The sequence below is a fragment of the Periplaneta americana genome, chromosome 9, assembly GCF_040183065.1.
Source record: "Periplaneta americana isolate PAMFEO1 chromosome 9, P.americana_PAMFEO1_priV1, whole genome shotgun sequence".
NCBI lineage: Eukaryota > Metazoa > Arthropoda > Insecta > Blattodea > Blattidae > Periplaneta > Periplaneta americana.
In genome coordinates, this window is record NC_091125.1 from 169958652 (window position 1) to 169977909 (window position 19258).

The 19258-nt window shown below is 37.1% G+C and overlaps 1 protein-coding gene across 3 annotated transcripts in view; it reads left to right on the top strand.

The window, feature by feature from the left end:
• Positions 1–19258, top strand: part of rhea (Talin_middle and talin-RS domain-containing protein rhea) — a 182890-nt gene that overhangs the window by 88820 nt on the left and 74812 nt on the right. For all 3 annotated transcript variants that reach the window (XM_069836354.1, XM_069836352.1, XM_069836353.1), the window contains exons 3-9: positions 539–636; positions 718–847; positions 2336–2500; positions 7291–7730; positions 10297–10631; positions 15118–15209; positions 18348–18436. In XM_069836354.1, coding sequence (XP_069692455.1) covers positions 539–636; positions 718–847; positions 2336–2500; positions 7291–7730; positions 10297–10631; positions 15118–15209; positions 18348–18436 — 1349 coding nt within the window. The remainder of the gene's footprint in view (positions 1–538; positions 637–717; positions 848–2335; positions 2501–7290; positions 7731–10296; positions 10632–15117; positions 15210–18347; positions 18437–19258) is intronic.

Genomic DNA, 19258 nt, shown 5'->3' on the forward strand with positions numbered 1-19258 from the left:
GACAGCATATACAATTCATCAGCCAAACTATACAAATATATACAGATTAATTCAGTTTACAGGCATATTTATTTATCAAGGTCCCCATGAAATGATAAAAATGTACTGAGACATAAAAATTTACTGGGGTTTCTAATGAAGGCTAGTGTACATGAATTGCGGGTTACATTATGAAAGTGGAAATTTACCAATTATAATCATCACGTAACATAGATACACATCGTAATGGATTGAATTTTTTTTCTGTTCATCGGGGCCAGAAAGAGACTTTTCCATGATATTAAGGTTTAATATTACTTTCTGTTAAAATATAATTTCTGAAGAATTAAATATTTTATATACAGTTGGTAAACAAAGACGTCATAATATAATCCATATATAGAATGAACCGTAAGTAATATCATTAATTTCAGGGGGTTATTCTGTGAGATATTTCAAACAAAATAGTTTAATACAGTCCTTGGATCGTAAGAGATTCAGGAATGTGATTTGAGTTTTGCTGAAGGCCTTAATCAGAATGTCTGTTCTTGTGTTGCAGCCAAAGACTATGGTCTGTTCCTGGCTGACGAGGATGTGAAGAAGGGCGTATGGCTCGAGCCGATCCGAAACCTTGAGTATTACATCCTGAGGAATGGGGTGAGTACCCTTGACACTAGCCAGCATGCGGCCTCCATACAGAACCCAAGCATGCAGTGATTGTTGTCTGTTGCGTTGCAGGACCTGCTGGAGTACCGCAAGAAGCTCAGGACTCTGCGGGTGCGCATGCTGGACGGCACGCTCAAGACGTTACTGGTTGATGACAGCCAGCCTGTTGCCAATCTCATGGTGGTCATTTGCACCAAGATTGGTGAGTTTTTTTTTTCTTTTCTCTCGCTCTGTTGATAAAATGCTTTCGTAACCAGTTTCTTATTGACAACATGACCAATCCCAATTAGCCATTCACCATCACTTTTCGTCTATCAACTTATCACTTATCAGACAACGAAGTTCGGACAAGAAATGGTGCCGACTTCTGTCGGAGAAATACCTGATTTCAGATCAACCGCGAAAAGATACCGTTGCAACTGTGAGGACAACTGGACATGACTGCCTAGCTGCTCATCTTCACAAACTAGCTATCATTTCATCCCCTTTGTGGGGAAGCAGACTCAGTCATGGACTTTGAACTCTTGGCAAAATGTGCCTTCTGAGGGTATGAAAGTAAACCACTGTACTGTGGAGAAAGCCAGAAAAAATTGTGACTAATTATTATTACTACTATTACTATTACTGCTGCTGCTACTGCTACTACCACTGCTATTACTATTATATATAGAGCGTTCATTTCAAAATTTCCTAGTCTAAATAACTATATAATTTAAATAGGATTTAATGAAACAAAAAACACGTCAATATAGATATTGAGGGGGAAGTTTAAAATCAGTCTTAATTGTACATTAGTTTTCACACCCTTACCCCCAGCCACCCCCACTTTGAAATTTCAAATGACATCCCTATCTTGTGATACTTAAATTTGAAAGAGTATTCAGTTGTTTATACACTTCATTCATTTGTTTTCGCATCTTTTGTTTTATATCGTCGCCTGGCAACCTGGATTGTTGTTATTGTTGATTAGAACTGAAGAGAATAAAGCTACCCACTTTGAAATTTCAAATAGCACCCCTATCTTGTGATACTTAAATTTGAAAGAGTATTCATTTGTTTATACATCTCATTCATTTGTTTTCTATTGTCACCTGGCAATCTGGATTGCTGTTTTTGTTGATTAGAGCTGAAGAGAATAAAGCTACAAACATTATTGAGCATTTCATGTAATAGTTGTGTTTGTGTACTAAATTATTTTAAAATGGTGTATACTTATCAAGAGAGAACAGAAATCATCCTTTTTGATTAAATTTAGGAAATTACACAAAATAAACTGTTTTCATCCTACAATCAACTGACAGTAACAACAATACAGGTTGCCAGGCAATGATAGAAAACGAAAGATGCGAAAACAAATGAATGAAATGTATAAACAATTGAATACTCTTTCAAATTTAAGTATTACAAGGTAAGAGGTGCCATTTGAAATTTCAAAGTGGGGGTGGCTAGGGGTGAGGAGGTGAAACTTAATAATCAGTTAACTCTGGTTTTAAACTTCCCCCTCAGTGTCTAAATTGGCATGTTCTTTGTTTAATTAAATTCAATTTAAATGTTATAGTTATTTAAACTGGCAGTTTTGAAATGGACGCTCTGTATAAAGTAGAAAACAGAGGAGGGAAGGCAATGTAGTGGAATAGTGCTGAACACAAACATTGGTCGTGACGGATATTTGTGTTTGTTGGCTTGACAGGCATCACGAACCACGACGAGTACAGTCTTGTGCGTGAGAATCAGGAGGAGGAGCTGGAAAACAAGCCCAATTTTGGCACACTTACTCTGAAACGCAAGAAGGAGGAGAAGGAGCGTGATGCCAAAATGGACCAGCTGCGCAAAAAGCTCAAGACTGACGACGAAGGTGAGTGAACTTACACCGTGCTGTTTTTTCTAGTTGTAAGAGTTATGGAGATGGTAAGTCTGCAGCAGTTACCCTACTTGTGTACGATTCAGAGGCTCTGAATACCCAGTCAAGAAGTTTGCATTGCTTCCTGGGGAAGGAGAGTGGATTTGATGTCGTAGATTTGCGACACATAAAAGAACACTGTTCCTGAATGGGAGGTCTGCAGTAGAGATGGGTAAAAAATAACACAACAGTTATTTTGGAACTGTTCCGGTCTCGGAACTGTTGCAAAAATGAACAGTAGGTCGGAACCTCCTGTTCCGAAATAACAGTGTTCCGACTCCGAGCTGCTCACTTGCCCAGCTGTTGCGGGCTCGCAGTACCGCGTTGCACAAGGTATGTTCCGACTCCGAGATAACAGTCGGAACGTCGGAGCTTGTTCCGATGAACCAATGACAGCTGCAGTTACACTGTTCTCGTTGTTCTTTATGTTATACTTGGAACTTCGTTGGATGAAGTTGGTACTTGAAACTCTCACGTGGTTGGAGGGGGGCGCATGGAAATTGAAATCCTTGCAGTGGCGCGAACTTTAATATCAACATTTGTAAGACTGGCCAATCATCTGTAATGTTATAGTAAGTATTCAATAATCTGTAATATTCATTCCCGCTTTATGGTTTATTTCACCATTAGTTGACTAATTCTGTTTTATAAACATTCTACAAAGTCATAAAGTACGCATACTATTATTAATTCATTGATCAGCTGATTCTATACAAAGGTTAAAGTCGTAAATGGTAATGAGTGGTTTAGTTACAATGTCTGTATGTCGTTTGTTGAGGTTAAGTCTGACAAGCACAAGTTTTTGTGCTATCTTCTCTGTTATCAAAGAACGACAAAAATGTTGTAGCATTATTTGTTGGAAACTACCCATATAAGTACTGATTTGGAGAGCGAGGTTTAATGCGAAGTTTAAATTACACTTTGGTAAAGATGCGATTCCAACATTTTATTAACCCACTGCGGGGTTTCCAGGTTTCAGTACTGCCAATATATATATTTTTTATTTATGAAATTGTAATATATATTTATTATTATTATTATTATAACTGTGCATTAAGAAAAGTAAAAATAAAAATTAATGATTTGTTTTTTTTATTATGTAATAGAGAGAACAGAAATTACATACCATATGTTTTAAATGTTATGTTATTTTTTTTTAGTTGGCTACCATGTCTTTATAACTTTATGTACGAAAACAAAGTGTTGTATTCTGTCCTTGTAGTCAACAGCTGTGTAATTACTAACATTAAGCTTTTGAGTTCTGTCCGCATGCACAGCAATTTTCCAAAATCGATTCGAATGTGCATTGCAGTGCCATCTATAGATAAGAATGTGTACTATGTCATGCCTATGAGTGCTCCAGTATGAGCAGCGTGGTGAAGAGGGAGGGTACTGTACAGTTCGTTTGAACGACTCAACGACTCCGACTCATCACCACTGGTGACTGTTATTTCGGAACTGTTATTTGGAACATAGTATTTTTTCGGAACCGGAACAGTCGGAACTGTTCCGGGAAAAGAACAACTTCGCCCATCACTAGTCTGCAGTTGTTGCAGGAAAAAGAAATAACCGTTGTGTGCTTGCATGGCTCCCTGAAACTATGTGTACATTGTTGCCAGATGTCACACACATGTAATGCTAAACGATCACATATATATAAATATTCATGTATATTTTATAACGAAAATTTTCACGTTTTATTTTGGAAGAAAGAGTCATTTTTCGTGCGAATTCTCTATAAAACCTGATTTTTGTTGAAAATATCGTGATTATGAAGTAATTTCGTGGATTTGTATCAAATTAGCTAAAATTCGCGAATATATTTCACTTAAGATACTGTAACTTTTATACAAAACAAGAATGTAACTTTTATTGTTACGACAATAATCACTTTCAATAATTGAATGTAAACACTCCCGTCAACAATGGGATTTCCACTCCACACAGTAACACAGTATTCGTTATTGCACTCCACAGAAGACAGTGACAAGTTACTTGGATTATTGAGAAAAACAATGTACTGCTAATCTTAACTAATGTTCACAAAGCACTATTTACAAATCAGAACTGTCAGTTCTCAGTTCACAGTTCGTTTGCCTTGGCTAAGTTAGTTCTTCTAACTCAGTCACTCGAGTTCACAGTATCTCGAACCCCAGACCTTCAGAGACAGTCCACTGAACTTCGAACTCAGGTCCCCCAACTGGGGTCTACTGCACTCAAACTCAGGACTTCCGGCTCCACAGTTCCGGACACAACTCAAGTCGAACTCCGGTCTCGAAGCTGGCTTCACTGCTACACAAGACTGGCTTGCTGTCCAAAACTAGCAACGACTGCCACTAACTAACTTGCGTCTCGTATTTATAACTAAACCATAGTTTCGGGAAAGTACGATGCTGGAAATTTCTACAGATGTCCTCTCGATTTCTTCCCTCAGTCACAGGCGCATTACTTCCCCCTCTCCCTTCGTCACGTCCGCGCCGCCACCTCGCGCCCCCTCTCCTGCTGGACGCGCACGAAGTTCCCCAAGCGCCGAGAATATTCGGCCTGCCGTCACAATAGAAATATTCATGTATATTTTATAACGAAAATTTTCACGTTTTATTTTGGAAGAAAGAGTCATTTTTCGTGCGACTTCTCTATAAAACCTGATTTTTGTTGAAAATATCGTGATTAAGAAGTAATTTCGTGGATTTCTATCAAATTAGCTAAAATTCGCGAATATATTTCACTTAAGATACATTAAAAGTGATATACTACAGTTATATGAACACTAATAAATACAGTAAAATTATTAAAGAAATTAGTTATAGTCAGACATGTTTCGGAGATGCTTCTCCATCAGTGATTATTTACCACGACTGCAAAACGAAAACAAATGTAATTAATCTCATGTATAATTATATTTAAAAAAATTAATGACAAATGGAAAAATATGAGATGTCTGAAAAGTGATATTTAAGTCATTCAATAACTGGAAAAGTTAAAAATATAATGGCATAATAATTTATAACCAATATTATTATGTCTTCTATATATGCATATAAATTATTATACCATTATATTTTTAACTTTTCCAGTTATTGAATGACTTAAATATCACTATTCAGACATCTCATATTTTTCCATTTGTCATTAATTTTTGAAATATAATATGATATGATATATATATTTGTCATTAAGCACTTTCTTCCGGTGAGATGGCACTTCACATATTTGTATACAGTGCCATCCACCTTATTACATAGCAAATTTATGCAAGTCATAACTTACTTCCGTCTCTTTCACTTATGTTCTCTTTAAATGTATCTTGTCACCTCTCCTTCACCGGCCTATCCACCTATATTTCCCCACTTATATCATCCCTTCACTTCACTTCACTTCACTTCCTATTGATAACCTTGTCCCCCCCCCCCCCTACTATTTTCTTGTATTTTCCCCCACTACACCAACTTCCTAAATCATAATGTTTCTTTTTACTATTCGCCGTTATTCCTTCATCACTGCTACCTGAATCCGTTCCATTTTTCTTCACTTGCCTTGTCGTTGTTTTCTCCTGACTCTGCAACTCACGTACTCGCCTTGGAATCGCATTTTTTAAATATAATTAAACATGAGTTTAATTACATTTGTTTTCGTTTTGCAGTCGTGGTAAATAGTCACTGAAGATGGACAATCATCTCCGAAACATGTCTGACTATAACTAATTTCTTTAATAATTTTATTGTATTTATTAGTGTTCATATAACACTTTTAATGTATCTTATCAAATCTATGAACACTGTATAATTGACCTAACATGTGTGTTTTATCTATAAATATATTTTACTTAATTTTGGATTTTTAATAAGGGATTTGCATTTTCCAAGCATAAAATTAAGTTTTTAACACATGTCACGTATATTGTTCATACAAAATTATCACACCCCTACATATAATGCATCTTAGGTGTTCAGTGCATTGTGTTTTCTGTAAGAATTATGCTAAATTCGGAAATGGAGAGATTAAATTTCAGCACACATTGCGAAACCAAAAGTTAATAAACCTGCATCAGATGTCTGAAATTTCATATAAATCCATATTTTTTTTAATTGGCGATTTTATTTCAGTAATTGAATATTAATTGAAAGTTAGAATTTATAAAACAATTATTATATTACCGGTTGTTCTGTATGGCTGTGAAACTTGGACTCTCACTTTGAGAGAGGAACAGAGATTGAGGGTTTTTGAGAATAAGGTTCTTAGGAAAATATTTGGGGCTAAGAGGGATGAAGTTACAGGAGAATGGAGAAAGTTACACAACGCAGAGCTGTACGCATTGTATTCTTCACCTGACATAATTAGGAACATTAAATCCAGACGTTTGAGATGGGCAGGGCATATAGCACGTATGGGCGAATCCAGAAACACATATAGAGTGTTAGTTGGGAGGCCAGAGGGGAAAAGACCTTTGGGGAGGCCGAGACGTAGATGGGAAGATAATATTAAAATGGATTTGAGGGAGGTGGGATATGATGATAGAGACTGGATTAATCTTGCTCAGGATAGGGACCAATGGCGGGCTTATGTGAGGGTGGCAATGAACCTCCGGGTTCCTTAATAGCCAGTAAGTAAGTATTTCAGTAATTATTGAATATTAATTAAGAATGATTTTCATACAACAATTGCAGCTATTTTTCAGGTACATGAATTTCCCAAAACGTAGCATTTAATAGTTTAAAAGTGTGTGATAATGGATATTTTTGCAGTGAACTGGATCGACCCATCCAAGACGCTGCGTGAACAAGGCATCGACGAGAGTGAGGCAGTGCTGCTGCGGCGCAAGTTCTTCTTCTCTGATCAGAACATCGACTCTCGGGATCCCGTGCAGCTCAACCTGTTGTACGTGCAGGCACGGGATGCCATCCTGGATGGCACACACCCGGTGACTCAGGAGAAGGCGTGCGAGTTTGCAGGCATCCAGTGCCACATACAGTTCGGAGACCACAATGAGAGCAAGCACCGTCCTGGCATCCTAGACCTCAAAGAGTTCCTGCCTCAGTCCTACGTCAAGGTGAAGGGTATTGAGAAGAAGGTGTTCGCCGAGCACAAAAAGCATGTGGGGCTCTCTGAGCTTGATGCCAAAGTGCTCTACACCAAGACTGCACGCTCCCTCAAGACCTATGGAGTCACATTCTTTCTTGTTAAGGTGCGTTATCCACTACTATGTAGTATAGAGAGGTATCTATGGTAACCAAAGAAAAAAAGAACGCTTCCTGTAATCCTCATTTTGTTGTCCCATAATCAGATGCTTTTCCCTGTTGAAATTTCGTGTTCATATTTGATTCTAAAATGTTGCTGAGCAGCTGTAACAGACTTTAACTCGTGTAGCCACAACGCGCTTTCATCTCTTAAAGATTCGACTTCGTTTGCTGAGCTTGGTCAGGTCACCAGCTGGTGCATGCACTTGAATTGGGTATGGATAAAACTTTGAGTGATTGCCTTTGTGATGCAGGAACCAGAAGTGTGTATAATTAATACTTTCTGGGATATTATAATTTATTATTTTTACTTTTCATCTTTTTGAGACATTATAATTTATTATTTTGGTTACCTTTCATCTTTCTGAGATATAATTTATTATTTTGGCTACTTTTCTTCTGAATGTCCAGTTTATAGCAGATTATTCCATACATACTACAATATTGAATTAAATTAATTTATTATTAATGTTTCAAGCACCTAAACAGATTAATAATATGTGGATATTGTTTTCAAGGGTCCGGATTTCAGTTCTAAAGGATAGTTACACTTTTTCTGTTATTTTTCTTAGTTTTTCTCTGTCCTTTCAGGCATGTGATGGAATAACACTGAAATACCTTGTAACTGATTTATTTGAAATTTCTTCTTGTCCTCTTCATTACAATTTATCTACTTTGATTGAAAGCATCTTTATTGTTAAACAAATAGTAATAATAGAATTTCGGTTAAAGCTTTTTTGTTGTCTCAGTAATTTTAATGCTTGTTGTAATGTTTCTTAATCAAATTATGTATTACTTCAAGCTCGAAATTTTGTTGTCTACAATTATTATTAGGGAGGCAAAGGCAAATTGGGATTTTCTGGTCTCTGATTGGGTCAAAAACCCTGATAGAACTTGCGGTGAATTTTGGTGAAGTTCAGAGGGCCTTATTAGTCAAATTCACTCTCCTCAGCTCCATGCTGGGGCCCCCTGGGATCTTTTAAGATGCAAAAGGGAGAGTGGTGTGCGGAAAGCAATGGGAACCTACCGCATTTATCTTGCCCAAGAAAAACTGCGTATGTGGAGACTAAGAGGAAGCCAGAATATAGGAAAAACTGGAGAATGCTGGGTTTGCAGTGAAAGACCTGCCCTTGGGCAGAACACTATGAATGAATTAATTATTATTAGGAATAGTATTTTGTTTTTATTAATCTCATAAGTTGAAATCAGTTAATCCATTAAGCAGTAAGTAGGTGTGTGCGAATATAGAGAGAGAGAGAAAACACTCGTATATGTGTATCTATGTGTGTGGTTTTTGTTAGTAATTCATAACATCTGTTGTCCAAATAGTTGATGTTGGATGATCCATCTACCAGTCTACATTTTTGTGAAAATAATCTGAGCCTCGCACTTTTCAACATTTGTCTTGATCTTTCACTCATGAAATCATGATTGGAGGTTGTCCCATAAACTCTTTGTTTTATATAGTTTGACTGGAGGGGATAGGTGGAGTAGTGGTCACGTGACAACAGAGAAAGAAAGATATAGAAGAGAAGTATTGTCTTTCTTTGTCACCTGCCGTGGTCTTTCTCATTGCTACGAATTTCCTTAAATATGGGAAAGATATGCCTCCATAGAAGGGTTGGTTCCTTGCAATGACCATTAGTCCAGAAAGTACACCCTCTGCCTGTCGACTCAACTAGTCTGCCTGGTTGCCTGTGTGACCAACTTAATTTGGAAGAGGGTGAAAAGGAGGAGTCAGGGCTGTCTAGGAAACACCTGCATGCCAGTGAACAGGAGTTACAGCACACAGTCCACTCAACGACAGCACATTGGATCTCTCATGAACTTCTAAATTATTTTATGCTCGACCATGCCGAAATGTAGTAATTATACACCTGGTAGCACCTATTCATTAAAGTTCAGGTGTTCCAGCAATCAGAAAACACCATTGCAGCAATATGAAAGCGCAAGTATCGATTATTCTCGGATATGCAATCAAAAGACATTCAGCGAAACGTCACGGAGGCTGGAAATCCAATACTGCCGCAGAAGGTTATGTTCTGTTACTATAATAATTAGCGTTAATTGTAAATAATATTCAAATAAATTCAGTTTGTCATCTCGTTTTTCAATGTCTAAATCAATTTCAAGATTATATCAAGATTAATGTTTATTTTACTCTCTAGATTATATCAAGGTCAGTGACATTCGTTTCTCGGAAAAAATCAATACTTTCGCGTCTGCGCACATCTCACAATTTACGAGATATTGCACAAGGTCAGTTCCGCTCCACAGTCAGATAAGAATAACATGAATACTTATGAATAATTTCAAGTTAGAAATATGGTCGAGCATAAAAAGTCGTATGAAACTTGCCTATAATGGTAATTAAGATGCTCGTATGAAAATTATGAAACGAGCTCAAGCGAGTTTCATAAACATACTCGCGTCTTAATTACTACCATTATAGGCTCATTGCATAATGTACTATTATGACTTGAATTGGAGTCTAATGGCTGTCTCTGTCTGCAGGAAAAGATGAAGGGGAAGAACAAGCTTGTGCCGCGGCTGTTGGGTGTCACCAAGGATTCGGTGCTGCGTCTGGACGAGAAGACGAAAGAGATCCTGAAGACATGGCCACTGACCACTGTGCGGCGCTGGGGTGCCTCACCCAATACATTCACCCTGGACTTCGGGGACTACTCGGACCAGTACTACTCAGTGCAGACGACAGAAGCAGAGCAGATCCTGCAGCTGATTGCGGGCTACATCGACATCATCCTCAAGAAGAAGCAGTCCAAGGACCACTTCGGCATCGAGGGCGATGAGGGCTCTACTATGGTGGAGGACAGCGTCTCCCCACTCAAGTAAGTCAAGTTGGAAATCCACTGCTTAATCCAGTCATTTTAAGGTTTTGGTACATGGCTGTGCATAACTAACTTCATGGACGATTTGGTACCTTTCATTATAATTCGTTATAATTTAGCTGTCTTGGCATTAAAAGTGGTGTTCAGAGATTGGACAGTAATTCAACTAACAGCATAAATAATCTCGCACATAACCTCTTTGTGGATGTTTGTTAGAAAGTAACCAACATAGTGAACCTACATGTATGGAATTATTATTTTCAATGAAAAAGTATTATAATGTAGGTCAGCGTTTCTCAAACTTTTTTGACGTGGGGACCACTTTTTTAAGTCAGAATAGTTCCGCGGACCACCCCATTCTTGTTCCCTTCGAAAGCAAATTGATCATTTTTGTAGCATATTTTAATACCAGTATACTTATATTTTAAAATTAATTTAATTAAATTAATTTTATATTAGTATTAACTAATTAAGCTAATATTAATAGAAGAAAATTCATTTTGTTCCTTTAATAATTCAAGGTTATTAGAGTTTGGATAATCTTTAACTTATTAACTAAAATAAATGTTGGCACTCGCATTAATGAGATGGATGAGCCTGCCTATTCTTGCACAGTTGTTCTATATTTGGACGTATGCTGGTAAGCTTAAGTCGGAGATTGTCACATATTATACCAAGTCGATTTTGGTAGCCTAATTACTTTGTTTTTATTAGAGTTAGTGATGAAAACCTTTCTCACACAGATGCGAAGAAGCAAACTGAATTATAATCTCTAAAGCACCATTGCACAGTTCACTGTATTCTCTTTTCACTTGTGATGAGGTCCAGAAATTAACCCTACCTTCTGCTTGCAATTTCATTTTAAGTCCAGTCTCATTCGAGAGTTCAACTAACTGTTCTCTTTCACTCAATGAAAGTTTGTTAGTTTCAACATCGCAATGAAAGTGATCACGAACCCATGAAAATTTGTCATATTTACTTGGAAAATAAGTTTCAGAGTGTGAGCTCAGAGTTGTATTATTGGTGTACGACGTACAGTATGTGACCATTTTAATGCGCAGACTGCATGTCAGCAAAACTACTAAGAAAGTCATCAATACATCACAAGGTTCGGTCCTCTGTTATGAATTTGGGTGGTCCCTGGCTGGGTTACAGGCACGGCGCAAGATGTGCAGGAAAATACCACATTCATAGTGCTTTAAATCCCTCTTTTGTTGTTGAGAGTAGAGTGGGAAGTCGGCAGACGGATAGGGTAATAAATTTCATAAAATGTCAGTACTGGGAGAAAAAGTGAAAGGCGATTGCCCTGTGTCATTTCCAAACTCTGAGATTTTCTGCTATAGAGTGATACGCAATTCGTTTGAATTTTATTTTTTCTTCTGCATTTTTTGAAGGACCACAAGGGCAGACCTCGAGGACCACAGGTGGTCCACGGACCATAGTTTGAGAAATGCTAATGTAGGTAATATCGTAACAGGAGGGAAAGGAACTGGCCATCCTACCCTGGCCTAGTTGCCTCATAAGTGGTCCTGTTGTTATCATTTGTGAGATTCAGACCTGTCTTCGGACAGTTCACAAACGTACAACAATATCGTAACTTAGACTAACAACATGCAACTAGATGTTGAGGGTTAGGGCTGAAATTTCTACTTTTTCGTCAATATTATCAATTTTTCTTTTTCATACTTACAAATACTCCAATGTTTTAAACTTTGACAAAATATAATCAATTTTGTCCTGCTGTCGTTTTCAAGCCCATGCAGGGTAACATACAGTATAGTGCAGAGCAAATTGTTGTTGAAACATGAATGAAACATTGAAAGTAAGCACGACAATGGGTTTGTCTTTCATGTTTTATCATGTGGAAAGCATGGCTGCTTAGCTGTGAAAAATGAAAATCTGTGTGTCATGCATGCACAATGCTTAGTTTGTTACTAACACAATAAGAATGTGTAAAAGATATTTACCACATTTTCATGAAACAAAACAACGAGAGTTCACATTCTTTTCATTGACATTCAAAACCTGTTCGACCCATATGTTGTTTTCAAAAGTTAATGGGTTCGATCCCCAAGAACAGTTACTGAATGTAGTAGCCCACTTCGAAATAGTGTACAGACGATTTCTTCCATCCCCCCACTCATTGAAAATTAATTTGAATGAATTGTTAGGTAAAGCAATAAATATACAAACAGTACAACCCGAAGTCATTAACAATATTGAGTAATTTTTAATAAATTGCTATGCTAGCACCTGTTTTCTTTATTGCCCATGATAATATTTTCTTGCATTTTGACTGTACAATAGTGAAATGCTTAAAAATACTTATATAGAAAACATGCAAATACCATTCATAAGAGAAGAAAGTATTTTTAATAATTCTGACGTTTGTATTACGAATATTGATAAGCGAAAGTGTATGAAATAATTTATTGAAGGTCAACAGAAAGAACATGCTGAATCATTTTTTCTAAGTTTTTCAGGAGAGTATTCTTTAACTTCAAAACACTACCAACACTTCATTAATTTTATGTAATTTAATAGAAGATAGCTACCATATTACGAAGCAGACATTTTGTCATTCGTATTGACTAGAAAGGGTGTTAAGCTCCGCTCGAAGCCTGAGCACAATTCTTATGACTCATTTCACCATTTGCCTCTTTACCACTGATACAGTGAAAATCCACAGAAATTTCGTCCAGCAGGTGTCCGGTTTCATGAACTGCTGTCAGAGCATACCACCACTCTACCGTGGATTATGTGACGTCCCATGTTTAATGTAAGTCTGAGTCGGAGTTTTAAGAATTTTATGAACTTCGTTTTAATGAATTTTTATCATAGTTTTAAAATTATTCTTTAGTTTTTACTGATGGATCCCAAGTAAATGATTATGTTGGTTGTTCCTTCATTGCAAATGAACAGATATTCAAATATAAACTGAGCCAATATACTAGTGTTTTTACTTCCGAACTGTACTCTTTTTACAGAGCTTTATTGTTTTTAATTGGACAATCCTAAGGTAGATTCCTTATCTGCTCCGACTCTTTCAAGTGCCATTCAGTCCCTGCAGTCTTTGAATTCTGATGATCCGCTTGTGTTAAGAATCCCTTTTTCACACACTCTATGCTCCGATTCTGAGATTGAAGTAGTGTGGGTTTCAGGTCATGTTGGATTTCCCGTAACGAGGCAGCGGATGCTGCAGCAAAGAGACAGTGCTATGAATGGCTCTCAGATGTATTGACGCGAGAGGTAGCAAGACATTCAAAAGTACTTAAAATATAGAATATGGTGGCAATGCTAAGGAGAATGGTCTGCACAAAAGGGAAATAAATTGCGAAGTATCAAGAATACTATTCGAATTTGGGATTTGTCCACAAGAGCGTCACGACAAGAAGAAGTTCTACTTACATTCAGAGGTTACATTTGTTGTTTGATATTTGGTTTTACTTATACTTGACATTTCCTACCTTCTACATCCGAATATTTGATAGAATTTTATAGTTTTGAAATTCACCAGATAATTTGTTTCTGGTGGTGTCTATTTTATTATTCCTTGTGAATGTGAGGCTGCTTACATTGGACAGACGGGACGCACAATAACTACGCGTCTTTCGGAACATCAAAGAAGCATCAGATTAATGCAGCCTGAAAAATCCGGATTGGCTGAACACTGTATTGAAAAAAGCCATAGGGCTAATTTCAATAACACCGAGGTCCTGGTGAAGTGTTTGAGTAAAGGAAACCCTGGCCATAGCGGCGGAACGCGGTAACCTGAATCGGGACACGGGTCTCCAACTAAGCGCGGCATGGGCACTGGCTATTAAATTTCTCAATGCCCAGACGACGGGCCGTCATCAGCAGAGGACACATAAGAACTTGTCCGCCAAGCCCATCGTGAGACCCAAGGTCAATCAGCCGAAAAGCACAAAGCAAGATGATATGTCGGCCGCGTTCACGCCACAGTCCACACTAATAAGAGCCAATCAGTGCACAGCTCCTCGGCTGACTCCTCCCTCTGGCACTATAAATTAAGGAGCTGGGTACCTTAGATATCATTTAACCCTGAAGATGAGAAGATGAACATCCTCGAAACGTCGGTGGATCACCAACTCATGACCTGGTTGGAAGCCCGAAAAAATTTTGAGTTATTGTTTCTTTTTGAAACTACCTGGGGGTCCAAGAACTGCCCATTTTTATGACTTTTTACAAATCACCTTGTTGATAATGCATTTCTCTATCTCGTTTTTAATGCGAGAACATTTTTAGTCCGTTTTAGCATTCAGCTTATGATATTTTTGTTTATGAATGAATTTTAGGTAAGTAGCTGATGCGTCCTTTTTAAACCCATTAACTAACTAGAAAGGTTGGTTAACTTATGAGCAAATAGATGGCACCAAAATCAAAACAAAAATTAACTTAGCATGTTCTTTCCGTGGACCCTCCTGTCCACACAACTAGTGCAATGTGTGCATGCGTGGTGTTGCAGGGCCACCATTCTCCAGCACGAGACCAGCAAGATAGGCAAGGTGAACACGGAGTCTCTGGCTAAGCCAGCCATAATGCGTGCAGGAGCAGATGGTGAGTGTTCATACTGCTTGTCTCTTAACATTATATTACATCTGTTGCCATTTGTATTGAATAAAATGTTCGACCACATCCACCATCATCTTGATCTTCTTGATCCATACATTTCTATCCATTCACTTGATTCAGAGGTGTCTTGGGTGATATTCTTCCTTCAGACTGTCCTTCTCTTCCGACTAATTTCGTGAAGAAACCCTTATCCTTTCCAGACACCATGTCCCTAATTTATATGATTATTCAAATGTAAGTTACATTTTGAGTCACCATAACCTTTTTAAGAATTAAGATATACACAAAACAAGGACACACTTATATTCATAAAGATATGGGGTTTATTGGATTCAGTTTAAATGTTGAATATGTCCGCCATTTTGTTTTTTTAACAAACAACATTCTTTCTTCTATATTGTGAACAGCATTTACTAATAGATATGGTGGAATATCTTCAATTTGTTGCGAAATTACATATTTTAGTTTGTCGGTAGTCGTAGAATTAGTTTAAAAAAACTCGGTCTTTTAAATAATCACAACAGCCAAAAATCTTTTAGATTGATATCAGGGCCAGGTGTTGAGTAAATTATGTTTTGTCCTGAATTTTCATATGCCGTTTGTTAAACTTCCTTTACATTCATAATAACACTGAACAAGACTAATTCGATCTTGTAAAGTCAAAACCATTTTAAAACACAGTCAATGAAAGTGGTTTAAAAATTCAATAAGAGGTAAATTTGCTTTTGACACATTATAAACAAAACCTGTTACCATGTTAACCAAAACAAATGAGTGTGATAAATGAACTATTTCCGTTGTTCGATACATATAAATGTGTTACCATTTTGTGTGTATGTTAAAATTTAAAAATATTGTATCTGCTTCAAAATGTAACCCTATAGGTACATGATTTCATCTCCAGATTATTATAGTGTTTGCCTTTGGTGTAGGGCCTATATTGTACAGGACTTTGCGCCCTTGATTTTTCTAATTTGTTACGAACAGTGTTCATAGATTCAAGCAGTTATTTGTTCTCATAGTCTGTTATACATTTATAAATTTTTGTGTGCAGTATTGGTATTACATATGTGGCGATTTCTTAGAGTTTTCAATTGTCAGGCAACTAAGGTGACCAAATTCTGATCACAAAAATACGAGAGACTTGGCCACGATAAATTTTAGCGCAATTTTTGGGGTGTGATACCAGGATTCATTGGTGGAACGGTTTATATTAAATTATATATATATACTAATAATAATAATATAAACTATCTATTTAATTATTATACAAGTGTGAGTTAGGACACAATGTTACTTGTATTTGTTAACGGGATGCTGCAGAACATTTAATTTTAATTTTTTTGTCTTGCTATTGAAGGTGAAAAAAACTCTTTACAATTATATGTGCATACAGTTACACCCAACATTACAAGATCACCAGAACAGAATATCTGTACTGATTGGTACCTGCTAAACTATCGATATTAATGTCAGTTTATATATAAATATATTTAGCAGTTATTATTTTTAAGTTACATAAAGAAATTGGCGATCATGACAGATAAAGAAAAATACGGGAGGGTTAGGATATCAGTATGGGAGCCGGGAGGATCCAGAAAAATTAGCTCACCTACAGCTGCAGGCAACTTCCAGACTTGATATACGTAACTAGGAGACATCTAGGCCTACGTCTTGAATATTTATGTCTTCTATTCTTAGGTGAAAATTTTCTCTTTATCTTCTCATGAAAACTGTCCCCCCCCCCCCCCAAATTTAAACTCAACTGTTTTGTATTTTCAATCAAACTTGTTAATCTCTTTCCTAGTTTTTGGACATCTCTTTCCCAAATTAGATAAGCATTGTAGCGTGAAATACAGAACAAAACAAGATGAGTGACATATGCCCATTCCCTTTGGAAAAGGTGGAGGAAAAGTTCACCATTTTATTTCAGTCTCTATTAAAATTATTTCACTGTGTAGTAATTAGTTTTATGTCTCGTGACGAGAATATTGCACGAAATGGAAATATAAAAATTGGAAATTTATCTTTTGAAGAGGTGGAGAAGTTCAAATATCTTGGAGCAACAGTAACAAATATAAATGATACTTGGGAGGAAATTAAACACACAATAAATATGGGAAATGCCTGTTATTTTTCGGTTGAGAAGCTTTTATCATCCAGTCTGCTGTCAAAAAATCTGAAAGTTAGAATTTATAATTCATTCATTCATTTATTATCTTCCATGAACGTTACATGAGCAGTGAAGCTTTAAGATGTGGAACAAGTCAAAATTTTACCATATTACAATTACAATTTTTACAAATTTTTACAATATTTTACAATTTTTACAGTTTTACAATGTAGTAATTTTCTACAATGATGAGGTGAGGTCCAAGGATTCGCCAAAAGATTACACGGCATTTGCCTTTTGGTTGGGGAAAACCTCGGAAAAAGCCAACCAGGAAATCAAATCAAAAGGGGAAATGAAGTAATGTCGAGGACTCGCCATAGACAGTTATATTACCGGTTGTTCTTTATGGTTGTGAAACTTGGACTCTCACTTTGAGAGAGGAATATAGGTTAAGGGTGTTTGAGAATAAGGTGCTTAGGAAAATATTTGGGGCTAAGAGGGATGAAGTTACAGGAGAATGGAGAAAGTTACACAACACAGAACTGCACGCACTGTATTCTTCACCTGACATAATTAGGAACATAAAATCCAGATGTTTGAGATGGGCAGGGCATGTAGCGCATATGGGCGAATCCAGAAATGCATATAGAGTGTTAGTTGGAAGGCCGGAGGGAAAAAGACCTTTAAGGAGGCCGAGACATAGATGGGAGGATAATATTAAAATGGGTTTGAGGGAGGTGGGATATGATGATAGAGAATGGATTAATCTTGCTCAGGATAGGGACCAATGGCGGGCTTATGTGAGGGCGGCAATGAACCTCCAGGTTCCTTAAAAGCCAGTAAGTAAGTAAGTAGTAATTAGTTTGCTATACCAAGTAGTACAATTTATATAACTTACCGTTCACAAAATAAGTTGCGGATTTCGTTTATATTGAGGATTTGTAAACTTGCTTGAGATGAAGTTTATTTTGACGCAGAGTGCAATGTGCCGGATTGTGTGCGTGTTGCAGGAGCCCGGCCGTACGGGATGGGGCACATGGGCGGTGCGCAGTACACTACAGTGAGTGGACAGGTGAACCTGGCGCACGCCCCACCCATGGTAAGAACCAGTGCTTGGGGGCAGCTCTCCCGAGCACGTGTTGTACACTTGGCTAATTATGTCTTTTTATCTGTTCCATGCTCCTCTAGAGGGACTCAGAGTAGGTACATATTCTTTGCTATCACTCGTACTGCACCCGCACCGTATAGCTTGCATGCAAGCCTGTATTGAAGTTTTGTGTTGGGAGTCGTTTCAGAACTATATTCTTTAAAGAAAGGTATTTCAGGATGCAAAGTCACGTGGTGTACTGTTTCTGTATCATTTCGAAGTTCTGGACAATCACATTTCTTTACATGCCTGAGGAGTCCAGGTATAGTTAAGATTCCTGATGGATTAAATTTTATATGCCTGAGTGTAAAACTGTGTTACACATTTGACCGTGCCTGTTTTGTGTTTTCGACATGTTGTTTTTTTGGTTTAGTTTTCTGAAAGTTTATTTCGAGAAATTTAATTATATTTAGAACATGCATCGTAAAAAAAAATCAGGTTTTCTGGACCAAATGCAAAGTTCGTTGAAAACCTGCTGGACACCTTTGTTGTCTTTTTAGTATTTCTCTGTGTAAGAAATGTTTGTAAGGAAGTTTATGTAATCTTCATGTGAAGAATTTTTGCATTTCCATAGGCACTGTTATGTTCGTGACGTAAACAGAACTATGTCTTTCCTCTGTGCTTTAAATTGTAATGTAACAATTAATGTAGTGTACTGATATAGAATTTTGTATGCGAATAAAAATTCAGTCCTTAATAAAACATATTTCAAAATCAAGGAGTTACTGTTGGCAACAACTTAACTTACCGTGTAGAAAGCCTTCTTTTGACTTC